This window comes from Emys orbicularis, chromosome 1 (genome assembly GCF_028017835.1).
Source record: "Emys orbicularis isolate rEmyOrb1 chromosome 1, rEmyOrb1.hap1, whole genome shotgun sequence".
Classification (NCBI taxonomy): Eukaryota; Metazoa; Chordata; order Testudines; family Emydidae; genus Emys; species Emys orbicularis.
In genome coordinates this window covers 320,975,656-320,992,647 of record NC_088683.1, presented here as the reverse complement: position 1 = coordinate 320,992,647, position 16,992 = coordinate 320,975,656, and the positions used below count along the sequence as shown (strand labels likewise).

General features: G+C 40.2%; 1 protein-coding gene across 2 annotated transcripts in view; it reads left to right on the top strand.

The window, feature by feature from the left end:
* FRY (FRY microtubule binding protein) overlaps nucleotides 1–16,992 on the top strand; it is a 297,837-nt gene extending 280,845 nt beyond the window's left edge. For both annotated transcript variants that reach the window (XM_065403807.1, XM_065403815.1), the window contains 5 exons: nucleotides 1,463–1,561; nucleotides 2,064–2,147; nucleotides 13,571–13,681; nucleotides 15,998–16,200; nucleotides 16,734–16,992. In XM_065403807.1, coding sequence (XP_065259879.1) covers nucleotides 1,463–1,561; nucleotides 2,064–2,147; nucleotides 13,571–13,681; nucleotides 15,998–16,200; nucleotides 16,734–16,992 — 756 coding nt within the window. The remainder of the gene's footprint in view (nucleotides 1–1,462; nucleotides 1,562–2,063; nucleotides 2,148–13,570; nucleotides 13,682–15,997; nucleotides 16,201–16,733) is intronic.

Here is a 16,992-nt window from a genome sequence, read left to right as displayed (position 1 = left end):
ACATTGTATCAATTACTTCAAGAACAAAGTCAATTAACTTGTTTGTAAGTTTTACATAGTAATAAAGTATCTTTTACAGGATAGATATAATCAATGGTTTCTACAGACAGTAGCTTACAAGTTTTAACAGAAGACCCAAGAGATTTTTGTACTTGGTGAAACTGTTGGATTTTAAAGTGTGTGGGACAAATTATGAGGGGGTCACTGTCACTTGGGGGAATCACTGTTAGTACCTTCTTTAATATCCCTACACTTATACACATTGATTCCATCAATACATTGTCATGCTGTGAAGCAAGGCTTCTCTCGTGGTGCTGCTCTGGACAGGGCAAAGTAGTTGGAGTACCATGTATTTCTGTTGGAGAAAAAAGAGTGAAGAAGCCACCAGCAGGTGGCTTTTGAAGAGGCCAACCGATTTTAGTGGGGCAGGCTTTCAGAATGGCCTTCTTTTTGCTGCTTTGCTGTTCAGTATGGGGCTCTTGGGAAAGCCAACAGTGCCTGTGCACTCCCTCAGCTGCCCTACATGCCTCAGTGATTGAAGTTGACAAGCAGCCAACATTGTGTGCATTGCCAGGTTGGCATGGAACACTTCATGACATTTGAGTCATCTCTTCCTCTTCTAGCTCTATATCTGAAAGACAAGAGGAGGGGGCAGAGCTGGCTCTAGCCATGTTGAGACATCAGACAACACAATATGCTCAGCAGCTTCATTTGAGTTCAGTGTAATATGGGTTGTATGATACAGTCTGGCTCTACGAAATGAGACAACCTTTCTAATTTCTTGTGACTTTGTCCATCTTTTATCAGTTAGCCATAGGTAGATGTTCTGTGGTGGCAGTGTGATCTTGCGCATTTTATATAAAGCTGCAAGCTAGAAATGTCTGAACTATAATCTGGATCTGCTCTGACTCACTGCTGTGGCCTCTGAAAAGTTATTAATTTCTGTGCATCTGTTTCTGTATCTGTAAAAATGTGTATACTGTTACTTACCTCACAGGAGACTTGTGAAGATTAACTGGTTAATATTTGTACAGCACTTTGTGTATTTATTTGGGAAGGTCAGCTCTGTAGCATTTTGAGCTGAAGCCCAGAGTACAAATGTGTTTCCTGAGATTTTAGTAGTAAGAGCTAAGGTGGCTGTCTCCGCTCCAGTAGCCCTTGAACATGCACTGCAGATGGAATCAAGCTCTGAAAGGCAAAAGAAAATGCTAGTTATTCCAGAAATCCTTACTGGCTGCCAGAACCATTAGCAAGATGGATTGTGTTTTCAATTTTAATTCCAGTTGGAGCAGGAACCTGTACATCCAGCAGTGTTAGTAGAGTTTTAGCATGGGATTGAGACTGGCAACAGGTAAACTTTAAAGTGCCTTTTTGCAGTGCATACCATAGCTTCTACTTTACAAATATGTTTCTTCTTTAATAGTAAAATTTACTGGCCCATTTTTTATTTTAATGTTTCCAGCTTCTCTCTTGTGGACTTCTTGAAAAGCTAAAATTCAGTGTTCTAGAACTACAGGAGTATTTGGACACATACAACAACAGGAAAGAAGCAACTCTCTCAGTAAGCAAGATTTCTATGCTTTATTGCCCTGTGTATTCATATATTAAAACGTTTTGATCTCAAATCTGTTTAAATTAATAGTAGTATAACATTTTGTAGGTCAATATTGTATCTAGAATTTGGATCCATAAATGTCTTCTCTCTCTTTTTTTGGAAGATATGGTAATTGAGACAACAAGAATTAAAAGAATGGCTCTTTATAGAGCTTAATTTCAAATATGTGTGCATTCTCTAGTCTGTCAAGCTCCTCCTCTCTATTAATTAGTAATTCATGTATTAATTTGTTTTGTTTATACAATATAAACACTATTAGAAATCAGAATTCTAGCTTTTTAACTCAATCCACTAATGCAAAATGTGTTGGGCTGTATGAATGAAGAGCTTAATTGCAAAACTTGACTTAATATGTTTTCAAGACATCATATTGTGAGACTAAAATACTTTGTTACCCTTCTTTAAATCTAGCCAGAGCTAATACCTCACTTTTTTTCTCTGAAAACAGTGGCTTGCAAACTGCAAAGCAACGTTTGCTGGGGGTTCACAAGATGGAGTTATTACTTGTCAGCCAGGGGACTCTGAAGAAAAGGTAATAAGGAGTTATTTTACTTTCCTGTCAAGTGACATTTATGCATTGTTTCTTGATGCCAAAAGAAGCTGGTGCCTTTACCTCCTTGTGTCCCTTTGCAGAGCTTGGACGCAATACCAGTTCTTGCACTCATGAGTCTGTTGTTGCTGTTGGCACAGGCCTGCCCAAACTGGATGGAGAATGGGTGGGGATATGGCTCTGTCCTCCCACTCTGCACCAGCAAGCAGAGCTGGCCCCTGACCAGGGCAAATGGATGTTGCTCTGTAACAGCAGTGACTTTCCTACAGCATAATGTCTCTGGGAGTTCCTTCTGGTGCACTTTATTTCCAGAGCACCTTCAGTGTTGCCAGTGGCTTTGCAACCACAATCTGGCCCATTGTGTGTAGACTTTTTGCATTTGAGCTTTAATACCTGAAATATTAAGCCTTTCACCTTTCAGTTATTGGCTGAAATCCAGCTGATGATGTTAGTAACAAAATATTTACCATCAAAGGACTTTTCAGTGGTCTGTGAAGTAATTAATGCTGTGGAAAAACATTTATGCGAAACAATGTTTCATGCATTGCCTTTGAAACAAAAGATTCCTGTATATGCTATGAAGTGATTGCCATAAAGCAGTCAACAGTCTTCCTGGTTCTTTGCTATTTTAACTATACAGAACAATTGGTATCTCAAACACCATTGTGTGGGAAGTGTTGGAAAATGTTATTCTTTCTTTTCTAATGGCAAATATTGTATATGTTCATGGCAGAGCAAGTGCTAGACAATTTAGATGTCTTCAAGTCACCAGGGCCTGATGAAATACATCCTAGAATACTCAAGGAGCTGATTGAGGAGATATCTGAGCCATTAGCGATTATCTTCGAAAAGTCATGGACAACGGGAGAGATTCCAGAGGACTGGAAATGGGCAAATATAGTTCATAGTTATAAGGGGTTCTCAATCAAGCTGGAAGGGCATATTGAGTGGGATCCCACAGGGATCAGTTCTGGGTCCGGTTCTTCTTCAATATCTTCATCAATGATTTAGATAATAGCATTAAGAGTACACCTATAAAGTCTGTGGTTGAAGCTGGGAGGGGTTGCAAGTGCTTTGGAGGCTAGGATTACAATTCAAAATGATCTGGACAAACTGGAGAAATGGTCTGAAGTAAATAGGATAAAACTCAATAAGGACAAATGCAAAGTATGCCACTTAGGAAGGAATAATCAGTTGCACACATACAAAATGGGAAATGACTGCCTAGGAAGGAGTACTGTAGAAAGGGATCTGGGGATCATAGTGGATCACAAGCTAAATATGGGTCAACAGTGTAACACAGTTGTAAAAAAAGCAAACATCGTTCTGGGATGTATTAGCAGGAGTGTTGTAAGCCAGACACAAGAAGTAATTCTTCCACTCTACTCCGTGCTGTTTAGGCCTCAACTAGAATATTGTGTCCAGTTCTGGGTGCCACTGTAACACCGACAGACCCCGGTTGTCGGCGGGGGGGGGGATCGAACCAGGGACCTCTGGAGCTTAGTGTATGAGCCTCTACTGCATGAGCTAAAAGCCAACTGCCTGTTAACTAAGGCGATAGAGGAGACTCATTTAACTTTCTCCCTTAGTAGTCTTGGTGCCACTAGATGGGACAGAACACCACACCCAGGAAGAGTATGGGTTACATACTTCCTCTAGCTGAGGAAGCTCGTCCCGAGCTTCAGTGTCTTCCCAGTTGAAATCCTGGATGAGCCCCCATTTGTAACACTGACAGACCCTGGTCGTCAGCAGGCGGGATCGAACCTGGGACCTCTGGAGCTAAGTGCATGAGCTAAAAGCCAACTGGCTTTTGGCTAAGGCTGTAGAGCAGACTCATTTAACTCTTAGTAGTCTCGGTGCCACTAGATGGGACAGAACACCACACCCAGAAAGTGTGTGGGTTACACCACATTTCAGGAAAGATGTGGCCAGACTGGAGAAAGTCCAGAGAAGAGCAACAAAAATGATTAAAGGTCCAGAAAATGTGACCTATGAGGGAAGATTGAAAAATCTGGGTTTGTTTAGTCTGGAGAAGAGAAGACTGAGAGCGGACATGATATCAGTTTTCAAGTACATAAAAGGTTATTACAAGGAGGATGGAGAAAAATTGTTCTCCTTAACCTCTGAGAATAGAACAAGAAGCAATGGGCTTAAATTGCAGCAAGAAGGTTTAGGTTGGACATTAGGAAAAAATTCCTAACTGTCAGGGTAGTTAAGCATTGTAATAAATTGTCTAGGGATGTTGTAGAATCTCCATCATTGGAGAGTTTTAAGATCTGGTTAGACAAACACTTGTCAGGGATGGCCTAGATAATATTTAGTGCTGGCTTAAGTGCAGGGGACTGGACTACAAGACCTCTTGAGGTCCTTTCCAGTCTTACTATTCTATGATTCTAAGGGTTTTGTCTCACAGACCAGATATTCTGACAGGCACATAGGGAAGCATGATGTCCCGTTCCAGTCCTCAAAAGATAGAGACAGACAGACAGAAAAGAAGGAGCAGTAACGAACACACTTAAGAAATGACATCTGGAGGCAGAAGAAAGAAGAAACATGACATTCCCTCTTTCCTTGTCTTTGTGTATGTAAAAAAGGACAATAACCTTTTCAGAACTACACACCTGAAATTTTAGCCATATTTTCCTCTAACATGTTTTCTCTACTTGTTCATTATCTCTCCTCTCCCATTCTCTCCCTTTTTTTCTGGTTCATTTTCTTTCTTCCCTTTTTTTTCTGATCATCCTTTGTTCCTCTTCCTCTGTTTGCCAGAAGCTGGGAATGCGCGACAGGTGATGGATCACTTAATAATTACCTGTTCTGTTCATTCCCTCTGGGGCACCTGGCATTGGCCACTGTCGGAAGACAGGATATTGGGCTCAGTGGACCTTTGGTCTGACCCAGTATGGCCGTTCTTATGTTCTTATGTTTCTTGCTTCATTTTTTCCTTCTTCTTTGTACTTCATTTTCTGTTCCTGCTCTCCCTTGCTTTTTATGCACATGCTTTTGTGAACATATGGGAAGGGAGAGCAAATTCTACAGCTATTGCTTCCCCTCTCCTCCTCCCTCCCTCCCCCAGTGCATTTTGGCTGCCTTGACATTTTTAGCATTAAAGCCCATGGACCAGTGCCAGCACAAGTACATGCACACATTGGGAAAGCTGCTCACATACCTGACAATACTTGGGTTGCATTTTACAAGCCCTGATGTAGTGACACATGGGCATGTTGTGAATGGGCTGTGTGCAAAACTAAGTAAAAGATCATAGAATCATAGACTTTAAGGTCAGAAGGGACCCCATTATGATCATCTAGTCTGACCTCCTGCACAACGCAGGCCACAGAATCTCACCCACCCACTCCTGTATCGAACCTATGTCTGAGCCATTGAAGTCCTCAAATCATGGTTTAAAGACTTCAAGGTGCAGAGAATCTTCCAGCAAGTGACCCGTGCCCCACGCTGCAGAAGAAGGCGAAAAACCCCCAGGGCCTCTGCCAATCTGCCCTGGAGGAAAATTCCTTCCCGACCCCAAATATGGCGATCAGCTAAACCCGGAGCATGTGGGCAAGACTCACCAGCCAGACACCCAGGAAAGAATTCTCTGTAGTAACTCAGATCCCATCCCATCTCACATCCCATCACAGGCCATTGGGCATATTTACCGCTAATAGTCAAACACCAATTAATTGCCAAAATTAGGCTATCCCATTATACCATCCCCTCCATAAACTTATCAAGCTTAGTCTTGAAGCCAGATCTGTCTTTTGCCCCCACTGCTCCCCTTGGAAGGCTGTTCCAGAACTTCACTCCTCTGATGGTTAGAAACCTTCGTCTAATTTCAAGTCTAAACTTCCTGATGGCCAGTTTATATCCATTTGTTCGATGGATATGGGGAAAGATTCCTTACTGCTTTTATAAATACAATTCACATACGAGATAAAATTTGTGTGGAGGTTTAACGACTGGAATCTGTTTAATCGTTATCTTCCCACTGTACTAGAACAGAAACCAAACAGTAGCTTAAAAAGTTGCTGATGCACTGCTGTTTTTAAAGCTTCCTCGTCCTCACCCATCCCTGCTTTCATAATTGTAATTCTCAGACCCATTTTACAACATCTTGTTCATTATTTTAAAAGGAAATAAAGCAGAAGGAATAGAGAGAACACTGAATGATACACAAAGGGGATTAAAATATGAATCGGGTACATAGAATCTGCATAAGATACTAAATGGCCTAAACACATCTAAAAATATGAATGTCATATTACAGTTGTGTTGTGTTTGTCTTTAATAAGGTGTTCTCTATTTCAGAGTTAATGTATGTGTTTTGTGAAAAAAGGGTTAGTATACAAACTACTTGTTGGTCAGAATGAAAAGTGTTTCTCGCTGCTGCAGGAATCCCTATTCTCTTCCCAGCAATGTTCCCTCAACACAAAATTTATTATTCCTGGGAGTTCACAAGATGGTAGGACTTTTGATCGACAGATTCATAAGTTTCTCTTCTCCCCTCCCATTCACCTGTCCATATGGAACAGTCCTTCTCACCAAAAGGCCTTTCTTCTCCAACACTTTCTATTCTATTTACTCATCAAAAGTAGAATGGGAGGAAGACTTCAGGGAAGCATGTGCTGAGAAAGTGTCATTGGGAAGGGAAAAATAACTCCTACAATGGTGAGTAATTTTTTCCATGCCTTTCTTCTGCGCTTCACCCTGAGCATGAAATGATAGTTCCACACAAGCACAGAATGAAGAAGATGGGGATATGCCAAAGAATAAAATAATTGTTGGTAAAAGAAAGGCCCTCTGTCTTACAGAGGAAGCAGTAGCATAGGCGCCAACTTCTCCTGGCGCCGGTGGGTGCTCGACCCCTCCCCCCGCCCCGACTCTACCCCTGCCCCGGCCCTATTCTAACCCCTTCCCCAACGTCCCCACCCCAACTCCCCCCCCTCCCTGCCCCTATTGGACCCCTTCCCCAAATCCCTGCCCCGGCCCCGCCTCCTCCCCTGAGCACGCCGCATTCCCACTCCTCCCCCGTCCCTCCCACAGCTTGTTATGCTGCGAAACAGCTTTTCGCGGCGGCAAGCGCTGGGAGGAGAAGCGGGGATGCAGTGCGCTCAGGGGAGGAGGCGGAGGTGAGCTGGGGCGGGGAGCTGCTGCACCCACCAATTTTTCCTCCAACCCCGGAGCACCCACGGAGTCGGCGCCTATGAGCAGTACTTAAACTCTTTAATGCCATTTAAAGGTTATACACAGGTCCTAGAATGCTACTTGGCACATGAACTCCCTCTTCTGACCTTCGAACAGCCCCTCAACCCTGCCAAGCTCATCATCAAAAGCAAGTTCCCCACAGACCAGGACACACCAACTCAAAGTAGCACCAGCCCCTGCCAGAACAACAGTTGCAAACCTTGCAGACATATCTTCACTGCTACGATGATCAATACTCCACACAACACACCTTTCAAGATTCACTAGTCCTACACATGTTTATCACAACATGTGATGCACCTCATCCAGTGCATCGAATGCCCCAATAACAACTATGTGGGTAAAACCAGTCATTTTACAAGGTGTGATTCCTACTTGATGCCAATTTGATTTAACTCCTACTGGATTAGCCACAGAAGGCTCCCTGATAAAGTTGGATTAGGAAGATCTGGAATCAAGTCTCAGTTGCAGTAAAGTTGAGCACTCACAGCAACTCTTGAAGCTAAACTAGGAACTCTGTTAATGATGTAAGTCCTCTTACTGTCTGACTACAAATGGGAAAATGCAGCCTTTAAACATGGAGTTGAACTGGCTCCTGCACCCAGCTCCTGGAAATACATAGCTATCCAAAATACAGCTACAGGCTGAGCATAGTTTCTACTGCCTTCAAATCCAACAGTTACTTTGGGATATATTAGCACATGTTCTATCTCTCTCATACTTTCCAAGGCTTGCAGCACAACATTTGAAAACAGTAGAACCAATGCTGACGATTAGAACACCCGAACATCATCCACTTGCTGCTGAATGCCCCAGCTCCTGTGGGACTCTCCTGTGTCAATGAATGGCTAAGAATTGTATTACCTTTAAAGTGTCTGTCTAGTCTGGAGTCAGATTAGCACCTTCAGAATAATGGGGTGACTCCCATCTCTTTTTAGGGCCTATAAGTACTTCCTTAAAATCACAAGAAGGCTTACCGGCATCAGACTACTTCTTTGCCATCTTTCTACCCTATTTTAATGGCCCCGGTTCTGATCTTGTTAAAACTGAAAAACTACTCTTCTCCTGAAAAAAAGATAAATCAAAATTTTGCTGGAGCACAGTAACTTTCTTATTTTTTCTTTCTTAGACCTATTTGAAAAATATAGGTAACATTCATCCCTACCGGGTTTTTACCATGCAGGCTTGTCAACTAATCTCTATCCTCTCTCACACACACACCAAGAAGATTTAGACTGGAACCTGAGAGACCTTTGAATGCTAAAGTCATTCTGCCTGAACAGTTAAATGGCAGGGGAAGGCAAATGAGTTCTCAATCAAATACTGATTACCCTCTCAACTTCCAAGGAATATTACTTTTCATGCTGAGGGAGCCAGGATGAGGAATTAAAATCATTATCAAATTATAGAGCCAAGTTGGGGCTGGGCATCATTAACCTAGAGAATCTTTGGAATATTTATTTAAAGAGTGGTATGTTTTCCTTCAGTGAGCAGGGAGGGTTTTTTTCCTCTTGACTTACTCTGTGCCTCCCTCCCTCCTCCCCCCCCCCCCCCCCACACACACACACATACACATACTTTCTTTTTGGAAGCAGTGGAGAGAAGGCAGCTTTTCTTGAACAACAGACCATGGAATTCACTTTTTTTTGGCTGCTTTCCCCCACTTTTAAAAAGTAAATTCCATGGTAGATTAGGACACACTTATTTACTGAATTAGGGATTTTTAAAAGTTCACATAAAACCTGAAGATGGTGTTAAAATTTGGAAACATATAAGTGAAATGCTTTGACAAATGCAAATCAGTGTAGTTCTGAATTTACTGGCACAGTAATCTGTCTTATCTCTTCCTGATTGATCTTATATTTAGTTGTACAAGGCTTAATTACATAAACTGCATGGAATTTGACCAATAATGTCAAAGGCTTAATGTTAACCACCACAAAAGCCAGCACATTTAGAGCTTAGTCTGCCATTCAGTCATTAACTCATCCCATTGTATAGAGGTAATGTAGGAAACCGGGCAAGCTTAAATTCATACCTACTTTAATATCAAAGCACAATGGGATGAGGACAGGGCTGAATTACTTTGCTTTGGCAATGCCAAGATAGTCCCTTAGCATTTGTTAACTTTTTTGTATTTGCCTTCTTTGTTTTTAAATAATAATATAAAATATTTTATAACAATTACAAATGTTCATTAACATCATTGCATGTGCACTGACATCACATTGCAGCTGGGCAGATGTCAGTGTAGGTTTATGCGAGAGTTAAACTGATGACATGATGGTTTTATAGACCAGATATGGTACCTCGACAAAATGGTGAAAACTGTATTAGAAATGCATAGACCGATATATTAGAGTAAACATTAGCTCCTGGGAAAAGGAAGAGCGAGCATCTCTCCTTTTTCAGGGAGGGGACTTTCTTTAAAGTTCAGACTTTAAAATAATTCACAACTTAAAAGTTATACACCAAACTTTTCAGTTCTAAAATGCCCAGTTATAAACCTGGAAGCCACAGGGTTTTTAATGGAAATAGTATTTGACCTTATACGGCCATACAACACAACATTTTTGCTTCAGTTCTGTTAACCATTTGAAACCACTGCAGAAACTTTTGAGAACTTCTGTGCTATGAATTCTTTGTCCATAATAAAAAGACCAAACTTAGCCAAATTTATTCATTTAAAAATCATTAAGCAGTGGAAACTTTGATGGTATAATTTCCTGGTTTTTGGAAATACACTCTGGGAGAAATTGGGGCTAATAAATCTCAAAATCTAACTGATTTCAGTTAGTTTATAATTTACCATTAGGAGTAAAGCTTGGTTTTAATGAGAATGCTGTGCATGATGTGTGGGTGGTACATTTTCAACCACTTAGCAAACTGAGGCAAGCAATGCTAATATTGTTGACAGTTAAGCTATTAAAGAAGGGCTGTGCTTCCTATTGCATGCATTACACTGACACTATACTTTCTTTCCTTTCCTTTTTCCTGTGCCATGCTTGCTGTGTAGCAAATGGAATCTCTTGCAGTAAGTTGAAGTTCTTTCATATTCTTTGTCCATCTAGAGATGGACTAATACAGCCTGGTTTTACTGTTTGTTTGTTTTCTTTTTATCTCTTGGCATGTTTTCCCTTTTTCTTTTCATTTTTTCCTTAGCAATTTTGATTCAACATGTTGTAAGTAACTAAGTTGTGTTTTGAGTCACTTTTCTCTTGAAGCAGAAATCTAAGCTACTATTACAAATTCTGGCATTGTCACATACCATTTAGAAAAGGTCTTTAAATTAATTTTGAATGTGAGTCAGTCTTGTTTAACAGTCCAGACTCTAAGTAGCTTTAATAAGCTAGAATGGAGAGCTGAAGTGGTTTATTTTAAAACTTGTAATGTTTCAATATATCTCTATGAAACATTGGAAATACTAATTTTAAATTAGGTTTTAAAATGTTTTCATCATATGCTAATTTGAACAATTTCACCATGTTGTCATTTCAATAAGTATCCACAAATAAAAAAAAGTAAGCTGCATGATATGATATTTAACTGCTGAATATATCAAACTTACATTTAATTCATATTAGTTTAGTTTTGCACAATTATGTTAGCTTAAACTAGTAGTCAGAAGGGAAAAACTGAATGTTAAAACTATAGTATTGGCTATCCTAAAGGTTCAAAAATCACAAGTTAACCCCCCCAAATCATGAGATTTTTAAAAAAGTTATATTGTGTTTTTTGGTCTGTGTTTGATTTTTGAATTCTCCCCACCTGCCCCCAGTGCATGTGTGACAATTACTGTGGCCCACTCTCCCAAAATGATTGGGTAAAATCATTTTGCCCCTGCAGCAAGAATCACCCCATACCTGCTCATTCCCCTGCCCAGGAATTAATTCTGCCCTCCCAATCCCCAAATCAGTTCTGTCCCCTTACCAGAGCTGCCTGTCACATTAATTCTGCTCATCCCCAATTTTGACCGCTCAAGTTACCCCTTCAGTTCTGCCCCCACATCTGCCCCACCTTCACATCAGTTCTGCACCTAGGGTGAGCAGACAGCAAATGTGAAAAATCGGGACGGGGGTGGGGGGTAATAGGAGCCTATATAAAAATAAAAGACCCCAAAATCGGGACTGTCACTATAAAATCGGGACATCTGGCCACCCTATCTGCACCCCACCCCCAAGCCTCAGCTCTGCTCCTTCTGCAGCTACTGGTGTGGGGGTGGAGGCAGCTGCAGTAGGTTTCTTCTTCTTCCCTTTGCCAGGCCAGGTGTTGCAAGGAGAGAGCAAATTGTTCCCAGGAGGGAAGGAGGAGTGGAGCCGTCCTAAATTAATGGGATTTTTCTGTTCCTTCCTCCCCACTCTTGTGAGAACGGTTCCTGAGGGCACAGGGGGGAAAGGTCTGCCTGCTTCCTGTAGCAGCCCTAGCTGGCTGCTCTTCCCCAGGAAGTGAGCATGTGGGGAAGGCAGCCAGTCAGAGGGGTTTTCCCTCCAGGTAGTGCTGAAATTCACCAGAGGGCAGGAGCTTCTCATGTCATTGTGAGACTGGCTCCAACCCTGGCCAAACTCTTGTGACTTGTGGAGATATTGCAAGGGTTGGTAACACTCTGTGATTAAATCAGAACCTTGTTTCTAACTAATTGCTGGTTACAAATTACAGAAGTATCATACTTAATCTCTCACGTGGGAGATGAGGAAGAAGCACTTTGCATTGCTGTCAAGTGATTCCATCATGTGACACTCAGAATGAGCTGTGTCCAGCCTCCTTGTGCTAATAAAGAGTTGACACAATACTGGTTTGGGGTAGAGTTGGTGAAATGGACAATGTCTCATAAAGCCTTTTGTGAGGTATTTTTTGTTAACGAGCTTCTAAACAGGGCCTCCCAGAGGATTCAGGGGGTCTGGGGCAAAGCAATTTCGGGGGCCCCTTCCATAAAAAAAAGTTGCAATCCTATAGAATACTATATTCTCGTGGGGGGCCCTTGCGGGGCCCGGGGCCTGGGGCAAATTGCCCCACTTGCCTCCCCCTCTGGGCAGCCCTGCTTCTAAAGCAACAAAAGCAGCCACTGAGATTATGTCTAGGCACAAGTCCTTTTGGTCCCTTTTGAAGCTTTAAAGGTTTTGTTTTTTCTTTTAAAAAGTCTGTAAGACAAATCATTCCCTACACAAGTTAATCCTTCCTGCATGAGAGACAGGAAGCTCCTTGAATTTGGATTCAAAGCATTTCCACCTCATGGTTCAGTCAGGGATACAGAATTTGGCCCCTGGTCCACCTGTAGAGTTAGCGGAGGGTTCAGAACCCCAAAACCCACACTCTTGGGAAAGCCACAACTCCAGGTCCATCTGCTCCTCTGAACCTCATAACTGCTATAGCCATTCCATGATATCTTAGTATCCTCAGTCCCCCCTTGGGGATGGAGTTGCACATCGTGTTAAGAGAATAATTTTAAGTTAATACTCCTGGGGCAATATTAACTTAAGATGGCAGGAATGATACCACAGAGACCAGAACTCCCCTTATCTATGGAACTTGATCCCCATCCCAGAGTCCCCATGGAGTGATTTCATCAAGGTTGAGGAAAAGGGGGTTTATGTGGCAGAACCAGCACTTCCTACCTCCCCCACACATTCTATGTCCACATGATTGGATTCACTGCTTTTTGTTCCTTTCCACTCATAGAAGCAGAAGGGAGCATTTGGCTCAATTGGAGCACCGCCTTGTTATTCTTATTGTCGTTTATGACTTGTATTATCATAGCACCTAGGAGTCCCGGTCATGGGACAGGACCCCATTTTGGATTTCCTTTCTCTCAGAAGACATCTCTCTGGCCACTTTTGAATTTTAAAAGCATTATATATATGCAAGTTACTGCCCCTCTTTGTGCCTCAGTTTCCCCATCTGTAAAATGGGGATAATGATACTGACCTCCTTTGTAAAGCACTTTGACATCTACTGATGAAAAGTGCTATATAAGAGCTAGGAATTATTATTCTGAACTGTGACCAGCTACAGACAAAACAATATCGTGGGTGTTTTCACTCTGATATGTGATCATAGTTTAGTAAAATCATGCCAACCAGCTTTTTCTTACCAGAGAAACAGTAATAGATATATCCCCAAATATGTTTTATTGGCTGCACAAAAATGACCCAAAATCTGCTGCTCTTTATTAATGTTTTCTCCTCCTATACATCTTTCCTTAGCAATTGGAACTGTGTCAGAGATTATATAAGCTCCACTTCCAGCTGCTGTTGCTTTTTCAGTCGTACTGTAAACTCATTGGACAGGTGCATGAAGTTAGTTCCATGCCAGAGGTATGTCATAAGCACAACCAAGCCTTCTACTAAAATAATCACTGTATCTTTGTATTTTTATTTCTACATGTTTTCACCAAAAATTAATTATTAACCTGAACTATGGGTCTCCAAACTAAATGTTTCTATAACACTCCTTTGTCTGAATTAAAATGTGTTTGGGAATTCTGCACTGTATGTAAGAGACAGTACAGTGATTCAAAGTTTGAGTTCTTTTATGCAGTCAGTCTTCAATGGTAATTTCAGTAATTTGCATGGTAATGAGTGAGAATACTAAATTAGGCCCAGTCCTGCAGAGATTTATTCAAATGCTTAATTTAACATGTTGGGATTATTCATACTATGTAAAATTAAGTAAGTGCATAAGTCTTTGTAGGATCAAAGAAAATTTTCAGGGAAATTGACCTTGCTTCCACTGTCTGGAAATGATTCTTATTCTAGGGCATGGTTGACGTTAGTTGGACTTCGTGGCCAGATCTACACTAGGAGCACTTTGCCACTATAACTATACCAGCAAAGTGCTCCTAGTGGATGCAGTTTATACTGGCAATACTGCACTTTTGCTTATTCCAGACCCCCAAATGAAATAAAAAGCTTCTAGTGTAGATATAATTATACCAGCAAAAGCACATTTTTTCTGGTGTAACTGAGTCTACACTGCAGCTTTCCCAGTGCAGCTGTCTCAGTCAGGGATCACACCTCTTCACACCCCTGACTGACATAGCTATGCTGGCAGAAGTCTGTAGTATAGACTTGACCTTAAGCTTGCATTGTAAGTGTTCATGCCGTACCTCTTCTGTGGATTCACAAAGGTCTCCAGTCTCTGCTGCTGTCGATCTGACTCTATCCAAGAGTACTAAATTCACTTAAAAGAAAAAATATTAAAATTATAATGTACGAAGAACCATAATATCATCATAGTCATTTAATTTTAATTTGATTCATAAAGATTGTGTCGCTTGTTTTAGAAAATGTTTCCTAAAATTTCTCACTACATCTTTGAGATACAGTAGTTCTAAAACCATGACACAGAAATGGTCTATTTTGAGCTTGATAGCTGGCCATTTCTCTTCAGATATTTCTACACAGATTACTTTTTTAAAATGCTTCACATCAGCAGGTTTTGGAGGCAAATATATTCTCATAAATATTCCAAAACACATAATATATTAAGAAACGGTATTTTTCATGTAACCACTGTATATTCTGTGGTCATCACTTAAGAGAAGATGATAAAATAAATTACAGCATATATTTTTTTCCTTGTAAAAATCTGTTATATATGAAAATAGTGGGAAAGAACTAGTGCTTTTAATATGATTGTATTCTTAGAACAAGAAGTTTCAAATTGTAAAGTGTATACAGCAAGTAGCTCTCAGATTTTGTAGTAATTGGGGATTGTTTAATTTATATAGTTATTGGTTTAATTCAAGTGTGATTGTGGTGTGGACACTACACTCAATCTGAATATTACCATATCTTTATCTTGAGAAGCTGCTGCAAAGTATGTTTTGTAATATTGCTAGGCTATTCTCTTTTACGGTAATGGATCATATTGCAGAGGACAGTTATTAGGACTCTAGTACCATGAATGGTAGACTTTATTTTTTAAGATCTTAGTAATTTTTTTAGTAGAGGGTTGATTTTGTAAGCATATTTTAGCACAATACCCGAGGTTAATAAGTGAATCAATGGGATCATTTGTTACAATTAATGCAACCTACAGAGTGGAAAAAAACAATAGGAGGAATAGTTTTAATCGTGAAAGTAGCATGTTTTGCTGGATACATTAACTATTATTTAAAAGAAATAGCCACTGTCAGTTGCTGTCACAGTCGATAGAACATGTTTATCACATATTGTCATGTTCTGTTACATCCTTAGAACCAAATTAAGGCATTGTGAATTGTCTGTCTTTTGCCACGTTAAATTTTCTGTCCAGTAAAAGGGTTACATAACTACTATCTCCTTATTGAACATTTCAGGGGGTTGATCCTGTTAGATATGATATATTTTGAAAGCTAGATGTGTTCTGATATGTTAAAAGCCAAATGCAAAGCAGAGGATTGAATAAAGAATAAAAATAAGATCTTTTCAGTTTGTGTACAGTATGAGACAAACATATACAGTATGAGAAAATTTTTGAGAAATTTTTTGCCATTGAGATGGAGAAGCGTTGTTTTTGTATTAAAATGATGTTTGTTCACAAGCAACAAATAATTCTAATATGATGATAGAGCTGATCTGAAATGTATTGCTGCTTCTTGATACAAAAGGAAAATATAAATATGTTTATCAATTCTTGTCTTTGAACAGCTCCTAAATATGTCAAGAGAACTGAGTGAATTAAAGAAAAATCTTAAAGATGCTACTGCTGCTATTGCAGCTGATCCTCTAAATATGGAAGCTGCCTTATCTGAGCCCACATTCAGTTCTACAGAAGCAGCCATTCAATCCATGCTGGAGTGTTTAAAAAGCAATGAACTTGGTAAAGCTTTACTACAGATAAGAGAATGCAGGCAAGTTTTCCCACATGATTTATACTAAACCGTCACATTATTAAAAATGCATGTTTTTATCAGTTTCCTAAGTGGATTGTTTCTCCAGCAAGAAGATTTAAGTGATATCTTGAGTAACTTTGAGGATGTTAATACTAGACCAAACAAATCTCATTATCCTAATTTCTTTAATTATAGTATAGATCAAAAGTACTGCAGTGAAATTGTTTTTGAAAATTTATTCACTTGTAGGACCAGATCCTCAGCAGGTGTAAATCATTAGTTTACACCAGCTAAGAATCCAGCCCATTGTCTTTTCCATTTCTTTGTATGAGTTTTCATTTTCCAGTTTTATATGATGGGGCTTACATTTCATATGGTATGTGAATTCAGTGTCTAATATTCTGGGTCTGATTAACAAGTGTTGTGAAATTATTTAGTTCCAGTATGATTATAGATACGTAGAAAATACAATTCATGTATATATCTATGTCAAATATCATCCCACCAAACAAGTAATAACATAAATATGCTTTCCATTGGTTGCACTGCAGGAGTTTGTGGCCAAATGACATCTTTGGAAGCAATTCTGATGATGAGGTCCAGACACTACTGAATATTTACTTCCGGCATCAAACACTGGGCCAGACTGGCACTTATGCACTAGTGGGCTCCAACCAGAGCCTGACTGAAATCTGTACCAAACTAATGGAGCTGAATATAGAGATTCGCGACATGATTCGCAGAGCTCAGAGTTACCGGGTCATCAATACTTTTCTTCCAGACTCCAGTGTTTCCGGCACAAGTCTCTGA